A 14,645-nucleotide genomic window follows, 5' to 3' on the forward strand; every position below is an offset into this window, starting at 1 on the left:
GCAAGGATTTTTTTTTCCATATCAACAGAACTGAGAGGAATGAGGGAGTCTGCTATATACTATTTTTCTGTCTTTTCTGCTTGTTTACTTCCTGATTCATTATGGTGAAAGTATGTTTCCCCTTTATTCACCCCAAGCATGTTAGACATATTCTTTCCATGTGTGACCTTTAAAAAACAATGCGCACATCACCATTGTGTACTGGGCATTGCATAGATTTGCCATTGCCGTCATGACGTACATCTGCACAGGTGGTGTTTCCAGAGGAGTTAAAGAGCCAAACCCAAGACTGGACAGGACTGGATGTCCCATGAAAGGGACGAGATGCACACTCTCAGAACTCTGAGTCTGCTCTTGATGGCCGCTCGGACTTGGTTCCCGTTTATCCACGTGAAGCATGAAAACAGCACTTTAATCCCCTCCCTTAGGAATGCTATGACAACATGTAAGGAGAGTGCTGAACTCTCTTGATGCACCGAAATTTGAAACATAACTAGAACCAGAGACAGTGTATGTGGACACAGCCTGATTCATGAAGCTGGAAATAAACGATAGAATGAAGGTGGAGGCAGGCAGCAGAGCATTAGATTTCAATAGTTGATGATCTACACAGCCAGATCATCCTTCCTTCCTTTCTTCCTTCCTTCCTTCCTTTCTTTCTTTCTTTCTTTCTTTCTTTCTTTCTTTCTTTCTTTCTTTCTTTCTTTCTTCTGTTCTTTTCTTCTTCTTCCTCTTTTTTTTTTGAGGATCTCATGTAGACAAAGTTGGCCTTGAACCCTTGATCCTCTTGCCTCCAACTCCCACGTGTTGAACTTTTAGTCCCGTGCCGCTACACCCAGGTTTTGCTTTATTTTGTTGAGTGAAATCAAAGCAACAATCAGGAGATTAAGAAAATGTGTGAAAAAATAGTAAAGCGTATTAGGACAGCATTGGTGGTTGAGCACACTCAAAGCAGAAGGGCGCACTATGTGGACAAGGGAAGGGAACTAGCCAGAGGGGGTAGGACAATGATGGAGGGGCTATATATATATATATATATATAGCACACACATATATGAACAAGGTATACACACACATACATATACACACAAACACACACCTAAGACACACCTGTAATCCCAGCACTTGGGAGATAGTGGCAGGAGAAGTAGAAGTTCAAGGTCATCCACAAGTGGTGACTCTGAGGCCAGCCTGGAATACATGATACCCTGTCTCAAAAACAAACAAGGAAAACACCAGCGAGCCTGCATTTCTGAGATAGCCACACGTGGGACAGACGGCAATGCCTCTTAAGCCAGTTTAATGTCTCACCTTTTGAACCTAGAAGATGGGAAGGAGAGATAGATGGCCCAGCTGGTAAGCGCATCTGTTTAAGCATGAGGACAGTTCAGATCTGCAGCACCCATGAAGGTGTGTGATGACAGGAGCCTGGAACCCAATGCTGTAGAGGCAGAGACAGACTCTCTGGAGTTCCCTGGCCATCCAGTCCAGCTAAATTAGTGAGTTCTGGGTTCAGTGAGAGGCTCTGTCTCAAAAAAAACGTGGTAGTGGGAGGCTGAGAAAAGCTCTGCTGTCAACCTGTGGCCTACACACACACACACACACACACACACACGCCCCCCTAAGGGAAAGTTATGATCCCTTAGAAATCTCATTTAGGGCTTAAAATTAGATAAGCATTGCCAATGTTCTTTTTCTGTGACAGGGTCCACAGCGATCCACCTGTGTCTGCTTTCCAGGTGTGTGCCATCACACCCCGGCCAGGTTTGTATTTAATCTGAACCGGGACTTGTAAACTCTGGTTACGTCATGGAGCGTGCAGTGGCTCTCCGCCCGCTTCTGCTCGGATTGACCGAGAACTCTAACACTGGACCTTGATTTGCCCCGTGCTCGCTGAAGAGTTCACAGAGGAAAGTTACTCTAACAAGCCACCTTCTAGGGTGGGCGCTAAATGACCGTGTGCGGCATGCTGCGTGGCTGCACATTGTCATGGGATAATTTCCTGCATCTAAACAGAGGGGTGAAGTCTTGAAATTACAAAAGTCCCAAAGAGCGAGCCGAGGACAGCGTGGCTTCCTGCGCTGTCGATCTCTCCTCTCTCCACAGCCCATTAGTTATGAAGTCATCCTAGCCAACGTTTCCAGATGATCCCGGGATGTCTCAGCTGTGTGCCCCGGTCTTCCCTAGGCTATGGGAGCCTATTTCTGGCCTTTCTCCTGCTCAGAGTTCTGAGCCCAGAGCTCTCTCCCTGTTTGGTGGCTTTCTGTGGGAGGCTTCCTTCTCACAGGCTGCATCCCCCTGGAGCCAGAGCCATAGCTCGTTTTGGCCATTACGTTAGTTAGGCTCCTCTGACCACTCTTACAGAGCATCACACACAATGTGGCTTAAACTTTGGAAGTTTCTTTTGTCTAGGTTCTTGAGGTGGAATGTCTAATATTAGGCCTGCTGGACTTACAGCCAGGGCCAGCAGGTCTGTGCACAGGCTCTGGTGAGAGTGGTCCTTTCCCTCTTCCTGCTTCTGGCAGTTGTTCCTTAGTATCCTTTGCCGCTTGATTGCCTCCCACCATCTGTGGTCACATGCCCTTTCCTTATATGCAGATCAAGTCCCTGTTTCCCTTTCTATAGACATACATGTTACCTTCATAGCCTAAATTCTCTGAGAATGCTCAGTTCAGTCTCAGTCCTTAGGCGCCCGGAGGTACCTAATGCTCACAGCCTCCAGCGATGAGGAGACACTTCTGTTTTAAAGACTGAGTTTCAGCAAACGATGGCCACTGCCCTTCACCGTCCGTGGAACACGGAGGAAGAGATGATTTTTTCATCAGTTCCCCCACCTATGGCTGACCAGCAAGATCGACAGGACCCCTGGACCAAGCTTGTTTGTTAGGCAAAGTTGGGAGAGAGTGGGGAGTGGGGAGGGAGCCTGACATTCCTGATGGAAGAGCATGCCGTGTGTGTGTGTGTGTGTGTGTGTGTGTGTGTGTGTGTGTGTGTGTGTGTGTGTTGGGGGTTAGGGGTTGGGGGACAGCAAAAGCCAGACTGCAACTAACTGGCCTGTGGTGAAACTAGAACTTTTAAGCGTCGAGGCGAGACCTTCTGTTTAACAGTAGAACGTTCCCAAACTCCAGCGAGGGCATCAACGGAGAGCCCTCCTTGGGGAACGGGGAGACTTCGCTGCAAGCTGCAGTGTGGATATATGGATTTTTGTCGTTGTGTTTCAGAATAGAGACTCCGTGATCTGTCGCCACCTTCCACGCTTTGTTTAACGTGCTGTCCTTCCCGGAGAATTAGACGAATCTGGGCACGTTTGGGGTTGCCACGTCGGCGAGCCGATCTGGTGTTCTGTCACTTTGCAGTGGCGAAAGGTTGGTTTGCAGAGAGCCGCGCTCTGCTTCGCTCGCGCGCGTCTTCGCCGCCTCCAGGGGCGCTCCTGCTCCGCTCGTCTCAGGCCGGAGTAGACCAAACCCCGGGCTGCTATCCCGCACAGCGGGACCCCAAGGCGTAGTTAAATTACAGAAAGGGAGGTCAGATGAGTTCTTGGCCGGGTTCTTGCGGCTTGCTTAAAGCCTGCTTCCGTTTCAACTGGAATCACGCGCTCCTGCGAAATGACAGCCAGGAGCTGCGGCGTCTGGTACAGTTCTTCACCCCTGCCCAAGCGCTCTGGCTCGGTGGGAAGGACACTGCAAGCCCGCAGACCACTGCCTGGCCGGGTCCCCGAAACTGAAATCGCACAGAGAAGTTAAGGGTTTATGGGGACAAAGTTCACGCCCTGTCTTGGCATCGATCGTTTTCACTTTCCCGGCCAAAAGGGTATTAAAGAATTAGACAAACGGAGGACGTTTCCTGGTCACTCTTCCTGGCGAGGAGGCTACCGACGTCTTGTTTCTAGATTTCACCAAAAACCGAGTGGGGTTCCCGGACTCCCGGGTCACCCATCCTGAGCCCCGCCCGCCTGGGGTGGGGATTGCGGCCGCGCCGGCAGGGGGCGCCCGAGCGCGGCTAAAAGGCGCGGCGGGCGGCGGGTGGCCTCAGTGGCGGAGCGCGGCAGCGGTGCGCGGCCAGGAAGCGTCGCCGAGGGGCTGCAGCGCCGCCAGCGCGGGACACGGAGCGCCCGGCGACCCGCAGCCGACGGCGCGCCCCTGCGCTCCCCTCACCCCGGTCAGCGCCCTGCCGGCCGCCCCCGCTCCGTCTCCGCGCGTCCCGGGGTTCCCGATGGCCCCCGAGGCCAGGGCGTCCCCGAGCCCGCTGCTGCCCTGGGCGGCGCTGCTGCTCTGGGCGGCGCTGCTCCCTGTGGCTTCCTTGGCGGGGCCCCCAGGTACGAGCCTACTGGACTCCGCGGTCGTCCAGCTGTCTTCTCTGCCAGCCCGCTTGTCCCCTTGGGGACCACTGCCCCGCTCTGGCTCCGTGTTGCCCGCGTTTGTCTTGTCACTAACCTGTGCGTCCTCGTGAGTCGAGCCAGGGCGCGCGGGGTGTGTGCGCTGGACTGTGCGGATGGGAGATGGGCTTGGAGAGAACTGGGGGCTGGAACTTGTCTAAGTGCCCTGGAGAGCCAGGCAAAGGAGAGGAAAAGTGACTTTGGGCATCATATGGGAGTAGGAGGTGTGGGCTGGGGGGCACTTTTTTAGGTTAGGCTCTCCTGGGGGCATTCTTCTGTCGTCCTGTTCACCTGTCTTGAGGTAGGATGTTGTCACTGAGGAGGAGGAGGAGGAGGAGGAGGAGAGAGAGAGAGAGAGAGAGAGAGAGAGAGAGAGAGAGAAAGAGAGAGAGAGAGAGAGAGAGAGAGAGAGAGAGAGAGAACCAGCAACAGCTGAAACCCTGAGCGCCAGGCTTGGGAACTCTGCAGCTGGAGGAAGAGGGAGAGAGGGAAGGGGGATCCTGGAGAACCTCGCCCTCCCCACTCTCAGGCTGCAGCCTGGATGGACACTTGCTTTGCTCAAGAGGCTTGGCTGCCTCTCATTTTTCTCCTGTCTTTCACCCAGGATGAGAGGGAGGAAGAGAAAAGCTTGCGGTGGGCTTTCATCCCTACGTCCTCAGCGTCTTGGTTCCCACCTCCATGCATGATTTCCGCAGCTGGAAACTGCGGCTTTTATTTATGTCATCAGCTTGCAGGAATCTAAAAAGCAGATCTCTCTCTCTCTCTCTCTCTCTCTCTCTCTCTCTCTCTCTTTCGTTCAGGGAGAGACCTCTTGGTGACACCTTTGGTAGCTCTAGCACGCATATTGCTTGGTGGTATTGAATGCCACGTACTCTGACGCTGAGTTCCTTTTTCATAAGGAGGTCAGGCAGGCAGTACGGTCTTTTCTCTCATACCATGCCTGGCAGAATAAAATCTATTCTAGTCCTCCAACTCCCCCACCTACAGTTCCACGGCCTCACTCTTCCTAAGCCAAAGTTTTCCGAGCGCTGAAAGGGTTTTTGTACAGAGAGCAATCTGGAAGTGGAGGCGCTAGTGAGCTTTGTGGTGGTCCAGTCTCCTTCCTTCTGATTCCAGGGTCACCTGCAGGGTGGATTCCGCCTGTGAGTGTGGGAAGGCAGGGCTGCTGTGCTCCTGAAGGGTTCTACAGCATTGCCGCTCTCTCTCTCTCTCTCTCTCTCTCTCTCTCTCTCTCTGCCAATCACTGCCTTGTGGAATGTTGGAACTGGAAGGCTTGTTGGCACTTTTCTCTACTGTGTTGACGTGGGATTTGAAGCAAAATGATGACCAGACTAGAAATGGACAAAGGAGACAAGCACATTTCGAAGTGCCCATTTACCGTACTTAAGTTCAATTAGCGAAGGAAAGAAGTGGGCATAGCAGCCTGCAGATGGCTCCTGTGCTAGGGAAGAGATCACGAAGCAGCATGTAATTTATTCCATGGGCTCCTTGAGGAGCCTTCCTGTCTGTCTTGCCATTCACATTTGCAACAGCTGCTTGGATTTGTGTCTGACGGGCAAGGCCACAGGCAGACTTAATTCATGCTTCCTGCAAGTGGCTGCTGTCAGCCCCATCCCTCCCTTTTTGGGGTCCAGCATCTCTGAGAGGCAAATTGCTCAGAGCTAAGCTGACAGGAGCAGACCATTATAGCGCTACAGGCATTTTCCTTGCAGCACACACTGAAGATCTCAGTGAGCCCTTCAACTTAGGGCCGATTAAAAGAAAACAGAGTAAGGAAGTGATGCCCTCCCCCGCCACACCCGTTACTACAGTCGGATACTATGTGAACCATAAAATAATGGGGGTGCTCCTCAGGGCGGAGCACTAAAACCATGCATGCATTTACAGGGGAAGAGGTAATCTTCATTTTCTTCTCTAAAGCTAAAGATCTTTTCAAGAAACCCCCAAGGCCAGACTTATTCCCAAAGAAATATGAGGACGCTCTCTGCCTCTTTCCTGCACTGGTGTTCACAGAGATGGCACAAAAGCTTGAGGGTACAATAAATGGTACCTGACAATGAGCCAAGGCAGGGACACTGAAAACCCTGACAGTGTTTAACCCCAAGGAAAAACACCTGTGCTTTCTAAGTGGAATGCTTTATTTACTTTAAAAAAAATGGCTACAAACTATAGTTGCTGACATGAGAAGCTCTTGCATATTTTTTCTTCAAAAACGAACAAAGTAAGCTGCCTCCAGTAAAGTAGTCACAAGTATTTCTTGTCAGTGATGCAACTTGATTTTTTTTTTTAAGTTAACACGTGAATGCTGCTAAGCTGCCTCTGCTCTGGCACGCTCAGACGCTTCTCTGTGTTAGGAACTTTTCTTATGATGATGGTGGTGCGAATGGATGCGGTTTTAATAGCAATGTGAGTGAAAGTGTGATTTTAAAATGTCACATGATGAAACATGGTATGCCCGCATGGTTATCAAACAAAGCATTACCCAGGGGCCCAATGCGGTGGCACACACCTGTAACAGCTCTTGTAGTAAGGTGGGAGGTGGAGACAGGAGAATCGCTGGAAATCACTCGCAGCTGTGGACTGGATGGCATGGCTTGCCCAGTACAGCAAGCGACACAAGAGAGAGTGTGCCCGAGTCGGGTAGAAAGCGAGAAGAGGCTTCCAAAGGCAATCTTTTGCCTTCCACGTGCAAGTGTGCCTTCATGTGTGCACGTGCCAGGGCATGAGTGAGTAAACACGCATACACACTCGCTCACACAACTGTTGTTTAGCTTCAGCTTTGAATGAATCTTTTACAGCTCCTGGGATACGCAGCTGAGTGAAAGTTAAGAGTCCCAATGCCCGGGTCAGAGTCCTGATGCCATTGTCACCTCTCCAGTGGCCTTTAGCAGTGCGTCTTTATTTGTGGATAGGCTCGGGCTGTGATATCCTTGGAAACTTTCCTATGGCCCAGCCCTCTCCAGCCCTCTAGAGTAGCCCTCTCTTTTCAGTCCTACCTTTGCAAATACGTGCCCCTTTTGTTTTAGCTAACAGACGAATGGCCCGAATCCCTCATTCTTGTGAGCACAGGAGGCATTATTGTAAAATTAGAGGGTGTGGTGAGATGTCAGAATGACAGTTCTCGTCACTAGAAAGACACCCCTAGAGGGTTCCCATGTCACCAACATGCCCTATCTTTGTGTAAGTCATAATGGCCCATCCCTGGTCCATGAGGGATGTGGGTGTGGTGTGCACCCTTTCCTTATGGTTGCTGTGAGGAATTGACACACACATCTGGGATAAAAGCGGCAGGAATTATTGTCATATAGTATTGGCAGTCAGGAGTCCAGACTGGGTCTCTCAGGACTAAAATGCAGGGCCGTGTTCCCTTGGGAGACGTGGGGCATGAATGCTTTTCTTCCCTTTCCTGCTACTGAGCGCCCACCTTCCTTGGCTCTTGGGACTTAGGAGATCTTTGGGAACCATTCCCTGCCAACCTCAAGGGGTGTGAATAAGAAATCTGGACAGAAACATTCCCGGGGCTACTCCTGGAGGCTGACTGTGGACTGGACCTCTGCCTTGTTCCCTATGAAATTTCAGGGCTTTCTTAGGATGTAATTCAACTTCTGTTACCAGGAGCTTTTGTTTTGATCATAAGTCATGGGGGTGGGCATTTAAAGCTGTGAAAGTGAAAGAGAGAAAGGAACGGGCCTGCTGTGTAGTTACTTGTGCATAAACGGAATACATTTTTAATATACAGAGCAAATCGGTGACTTGGGTAACTTGGTGAAAGCAGCTAGTTGGGGGAGGGGAGGGAACAACCTTGGTTGGTGTTGCCCGCACAGCACATCTTAGCCAGCGTTAATCATTGTGTACTGTGTATTTAGGACCATTGGTTAGTCACATAAACCAGCGTCCCTTTTTCCTTCCTCCCAGAAGCTTTCCCCTTAAAAGACTTGGCATCCTCATTCCTGGACCCACCGCTCGACAGCGCTTGCGCTCTGTGGCCCATAGAGGGCGCTCCGGTCTTTCCGAGGCGGCCCCATCTTCCGTGGGCTTTAGCACAAGGGATTTATTTATTGGCGGCTGGACCGTATAGAGAGAAGAAAATGAGCGCACACGTCAGGCTATCGCGCTGTCGCTTTAATGCCCTGTTTGTAAAACCTTTTTGGGTTTGCCACTCGTTGGAGCTTCCTGTAGAGATTAAGGTGTAAAGGACATGGTCGACAGGACTGCGCATTAGCAATTGCCACTTAAATATTAATAGAAGGGGGCGTGGACCTGAAGCCTAAGTCTAAAGCTGGGGTTTGCAGTCTTTTAGCTTTTGGGGTACCCTCAGCACCTTTGTAGGCCCAGGCCAAAATTGAAGCGGCTGGACCACAGGGGACAGTAAGAAACGCAGGGAGTGGTGATGTCATAGACTTGCTAACTACTCCCTCTTCCCCTCTCCTCCCCCTCCCTCTCTCCCTCTGTGTGTGTTTTTCTCCCTTCCTCCCTTCCTTAAGCTTTACTGTTGTTCCTAGGGAGAGTATTGCAAATTATTCTAATTATAATCATATATCATATACTACGATACACTTAAAATTGAGTGTAACAACTTAACTGTAAACGCTGATTGAAAACAGCCAGCATTGTAGTTTTCTGCCGAGGCATCAAAACACGCAATCAAACCCCAAGCTGCAGACGTGAATCTCACCTTTGTGCTGTAGGCAGACTTGTTAAAAATGCCCTTCTCATAACTGGCTCTCCCCCCTGTGTTCTCACACCTCGTTTCCATGGACCCCGTGTGAGCTTGGTGATACTGTCATCTTCCTCCTGTGGGAATCAGGGTTAAAGCTGTTAAACTGTTCTCTCAAGGGCATAATCTAAAATACACTTGTCCTAGGATCTGGACTCAAATCTTAGAAATCCCACAATCCTCCCCTGCAGGCTCCCTGGGTTTGCATGTCTGGAAGTTAACGGTGCTACCCAGGTTTTCTTCTTTAGGCTACATGTAAAGGCCAGCACTGGCATTTCTGCTCCCGGGACTGGTTAGTTTTAACTGCCAACTAGATACAGTCACCTGGGAAGAGAGTCCTATGCGGAATTATTTAGATTGGATTGGGCTGTGAGCAGGTCTGTGGGAGAATTGTCCCGGTAACTGATGTAGGAAGCCCGGCCCACTCTTCTGTAGGCTGTGGGCCCTAAACAGCGCAAGAAAGGAGAAAGCCAGCCGGAGCCAGCCAACAAGCCAGCGCTCATGCATTCATCGCTAGTTACTCTTGACTGTGGGTGTGCTGTCTCTCTTAAATCCCTGCTGCCTCAACTTCCCTGCATGACAGACTGTAAGCTGAAACAGCACCCTTTCTGGGTCTCTGCTCCTGTGGCCGGCTGCCAAGGAATGATTCCATCACAATGTGGTGTGCTGAACACCAGCCTCAGTTGTTGCAAATTGTCCCTATTACAAAACGAACTAGGGGTGTGCCGCTAGGAAATTAGGCCATGTAACCGAGGTAGGGCAAGAGGTTTGTTGGGGGAAGAGGGAGATCAAAAGGCCATGGCAGAGTGGGGACATGAGAGAGGCATACACACAGGCAGAGAGACAGAACGAACAAGACAAAGATTCGATCTGGGGTAGTTGGGCCTTTTATGCAGCACACCTGGCAAAGCTGCTGCAGGCTAGGTCCCAGAGGGCAGACCACGGAAATACCTGATTGCTAAGAAGGGGCGTGGCCATAAACAAGGTCTTTCCTGACACTGGTCTTGTTAAACTCGCCCCGTCAGCAGTTTGAGACCTGCTTGTGTGTAATCCCATCCTCAACCCTTCATGCTAACTCCATGCACTCACAGCCAGCACACATGTGCACCCCAGATCCTTCGTTCTCTACCCGTAAAAACTTTGAAAGTGTGTCCTGTGATTTCATCCAGTTTTGATCATTATCTTTCACTAGCTGTGTGAGAGCTCTCTAAGCTCTCTCTCATGGTCAGTTTGAGCAATACCAAAGTGAAAAACACAGGGACACACACACCTTTTTGTTCATCATATGGTTTGTACCCCCCCTTTACTGATAGATTATTTGTCTGTTTCCATTAATAATCATTAAGTGATTTAAACATTTTTAAAAATTATTCGCTAGAAATCTGGACTGTCACTGGGTCTTCTGGTCATATCTGGTACACTTGCTTTTTTGTTTGTTTGCTTGTTTGTTTTTCCTTACCTCCTCAAAACACTTGTTGGGCCTCTCTTGTTAGTGTTTTATTTTGTAACTCAGGATGGCCTTATACTCACCATCTTGTTTGAGATCCTGATTCTTCTGCCTCCACATGCTGGGACTGCAGCCATGAGCCAGTACTCTTGGCTGATGTGCTGAACGTTGAGTTCAGGGCTTTGTGCACACTAGGGAAGCATTCACCATCTGAGCCCAACCCCAAGCCCCTGGCTGGCACATTTGCATTTTTTTAAAATTATTTGCTTATATTTTGTGAATTGATGCTTTGCCTACATGTATGTCTGTATGAGTGTCAAATCCCTGAACATTAACAGTCGTGAGCTGCCATGTGGGTGCTGGGAATTGAACCCAGGTCCTCTGGAAAAGCAACCAGTGCTCATTATTTCTGAGCCATCTCTCCATCCCACCTCCCATGTCCTCCCCTGGCACATTTCTAAGGGAATTTTCCAGGGAGCTTTCAGGGCTATAGGAGTGGTGCCCAAGGACACAGGAATGTCCGAGTGTTTAACATAGTTAGAGAATGACTTTCACATTTTGAGGGGAAAAAATGAATTTTTAGATAGATGTGTGCGTGTGTGTGTTTTAGCTGGCATGTCAAGCAGTTTGTAGTGGGCTGAGTCTGAGTTGGACCGGTGAACAATGGCAATTCTTTAAGAAATTGCTTCTTGGCTGCAAACTGAATTTGAAGAATGTGCAAAAGATCCTTTCAGAACCCTAGGGAGACTGATTTCCTGGGAGTTTGTGGCGTTGGCACCAGCAGGCGTGGTGCTGTGTGCCCCCACAGCTCTCAGCACTTGCTCTTTACAGTAGCGTATCTTCTTACAGTTTTTACAAGGAAAACATCCACCGGATCCCTCCAGTTCATCTTTCCAGTCCATTCCTGGAAGCTAATGGTGCAGATTGGGGGAGGGGATCTTACTTCCCCTTAAACAGTAGTTTTTGTTTATGTTGGTTTCTAAACAAAGAGTCCAAGAGATTTGAAATTTTAAATCCTAACAATCACATCTTGCCAGCGCTGTTGGTTATGTTCACTTTCCTTTCTGGTTTCCTTGTTCTGAGGACAGATGTACATACTCAAGTCAATGGCATACTGACAAAAAGACTGACACTGTCAAAATGGTATTTCCAGAGTGGACCCCTAACATCAACAGGAACAAGTTAAAGTGAAAGCAGTTCTCACTTAAAGTCAGAAGTGACTTGGCCTCATGAATCCACAAACAACAGTGTGGCTAACCCCAAATCCTTCTTGGTATCAGTGGATAAAGAAATGAGGAAATTGTTTATCTCTTCACTTGTAAACTTGGGATCAGAGAGACCTAGACTGGATCCAAGGTTTAGTGAGGTCAACAGGGCCCAGGATCATCCCATGTTACCACTCTGCCATTACATCATCTCCCACTTGTCATCTACTGCTGCTAGATGGTTGATGCCTGTCTAGGGATTATGTGTGACAACCCAGGAGGTGACAAAAGAGGAAGCTAAAAAAGGCCCCAGGGCACATTAGGGCTCTTTAAGTTGCTTTTCCACAAGTGACAACACATTTCCTCACCGGTGTCATGGGCCGGGCTCACTTGTAAGTGTATTCTAGCTGCAAGGGAAGCTGAAAGTCAGGACATTCGTATGGTTAGCACTCTAGCTTTCTGGCAAGGGAAAACAATGGCCCAGAAGAAAGGCATTGGCTCTCTTAGAACTGGAGGTACAGATGTTTGTCTGGCTCATTACATAGATGCTGGGATCCGAACTTGGGTCCTTGTGATTGTATGGTGAGTCCTCATAACCACCCAGTCACCTCTCCAGCCCAGATGTTTCCTTCTATCTCTTCACTTTGTGTTTCCCTGCTTTGTAGCTCCTTCCCCAGATACAGGAAAGGGAGAGGTGAAGCCTGGAAAGAATGATGGGAAGAGAGCTTTTTGATGAATGGGTTTTTTTTTTTTTTTTGGCCACTCAGCTTTCCTTGAATACCAATCAAGAACAGCCTGTGCTAACTCTGTCTGTAAGAAGCTCCTGCTCCTAAGCAGCAGGAGCATGTTTCACGTGAAGACATCATGAGCCAGCATCTTCATCCTGCAGATGGTCTTGCTTACATGGTGACTGGGCTCTTGCTCTCGGCCACTTCCAACAGTGTATGTGGTGGGCCATATGTGGGCACCTTGAGGTAGCACACAGACAGATCCAAGTGACATAGTGTTGGGTGCAGTTTCTATAGTCAAGTGTGAACCTACTGAGGTAGCCCACCTTCCACAGAGACGAGTGCAGACTGGAGATGTTCACACGAGGAGGGAAGTAGAGTAGGCCGTGGAAAACTCTATGCCAAGGTTAGCAAGAGAGAGTTGGGTAGTGTCAGTCACTATCTAACTCCTGGGCTTATTGGCTTCTTGGGGCTGATGAAGAAAAAAAATGAGGTTCACAATTGTATTCCGAGTCAGCTCGGTGCTGTCATGAGCACTTTGGCATTTGTGCAGGGGAATGAGGCCTTCTGTTCTGAATAAGTGGTGCTTTGTTGTTATCCAAAGGCTAGCTGGAGTGGCAGGAGACTTGAGCCCGAGGGTCCAGCTGGCTGCTGTGTGTGTCAGTGAGTGCTGATGGCAGCTAGGGATGCCGCAGCCACTTGCCAGGAGCAGCCCTGCTCATTCCAGGTCTCTGCAGCTTGCACTCAGTTGTGTGCAGCCCTTTCTCTGCACAAATGCAGCCGAGCACACTGAGTCCGGGAAGCAGGATCCACCGAGGGAGTGATGTGTGCGGACCGACTGGCTTCTGAGGACTGTGAACTGGGTGCTGTCTGTACATCCGGCTACTGCCTTGGCTGTCCTTGGTGTGTGTGTGTGTGGGGGGGCACAGGATACATCTGTTTGCTTTGATGCTTCTCTGTGCAGAAATATGATGTGGCTTCCCTGTGGTGGGGTCAGGCATTTTCTGTGAAAAGCTCTTTCAACTCTGTGTGGTGTTTTGGTTTATGTATGTATGTATGTATGTATGTGTGTGTGTATGTGTGTGCGTGTGTGTGTGTGTGTGTGTGTACACGTATCTTTCTATCTACCTATTTATCTATTGATTGATCGATCTATCGATCTATCGTCTATCTATTTTGGGTTTTTCAAGTCAGGGTCCCACTATGTAGCTCTGGTTGTCCTGGAACTCATTATGTAGACCAGGCTGGCCTCAAACACACCTTGGGATCTACCTGCCTCTGTCTCCTGCAAGTGCTGGTATTAAAGGATCATGCCACCATGCCTGAGTCCCTGTGACATCTTATGAGAGCAGTGTCCACAGACCCCAAGACAGAGCCCCAAGGGACCAATGTCATCTGTAGAAAACACTTCCAAGGAGCCTCGAGGATGAGAAACCTCAGAAGGGGAACCGAGCTGTTTTAATGTATGGGTTGTGTCTACCTGATGCCCACCTCTTGGGGAAGATCCAGTCAGCCATCTGTGGATCTTACCGGTACCTGTTCTTACCATACCCTTTAGTCAACCTGCACCTTCAGTTTCCCCCTTTGGGGAGACAGGGAAGGTCATAATTATTTGGCAAATGTAGTTCCACTTGAAGACTGACTTCAAGTCTAGCCAGTTAACTTGGAGCTTTGCCCACTTGCTGCCAGCCTTCTGGGTGTCACTGTGTATCCCTGTGCTACCCAGCATTTGTGGGAGATAGCTGAGTGCTTCTACTTCCCCTCTCAAGTAAATCTCAAGCTCGCCTCTCACCAGCAAGCTGTACTGTCACTGAGTACACCCTACCCTCTCCTGACATATCTGTTGAATTTTTGGTTAAATGCCAGTTGAAGCTGAGGAGATGACTTGGTTCATAAAGTACTTACCTCATAAACAGGAAGACCCACGCCTCACTTCTGGAACCCAGTTAAATGCCAGTTGTCATGCTTCATGCTTGCAGTCCCAGTGCTGAGGAGACAAAGCCAGGTTCATCCCTGTGGCTCAGGGCTCAGTCCGTCTAACCAGTGAGCTGCAGGTCAGTGAGAGAACTTGTTTCAGAGAAGGTGGATGGTGTTCCAGAAAAGAACACAATAGATTGTTCTTTATCACACACACACACACACACACACACACACACACACACACACACACACA

At 49.5% G+C, this 14,645-nt stretch overlaps 1 protein-coding gene across 1 annotated transcript in view; it reads left to right on the forward strand.

Annotated features, from left to right (window-relative positions):
* The first annotated feature begins 4,205 nt into the window (after positions 1-4,205).
* Fndc1 (fibronectin type III domain containing 1) overlaps positions 4,206-14,645 on the forward strand; it is an 81,595-nt gene continuing 71,155 nt past the window's right edge. Inside the window, exon 1 of the mRNA XM_055615852.1 lies at positions 4,206-4,315. Coding sequence (XP_055471827.1) covers positions 4,213-4,315 — 103 coding nt within the window. The 5' untranslated portion in view covers positions 4,206-4,212. The remainder of the gene's footprint in view (positions 4,316-14,645) is intronic.

This window comes from Psammomys obesus, unplaced genomic scaffold (assembly GCF_907164565.1).
Source record: "Psammomys obesus unplaced genomic scaffold, mPsaObe1.curated_primary_1811, whole genome shotgun sequence".
Classification (NCBI taxonomy): Eukaryota; Metazoa; Chordata; class Mammalia; order Rodentia; family Muridae; genus Psammomys; species Psammomys obesus.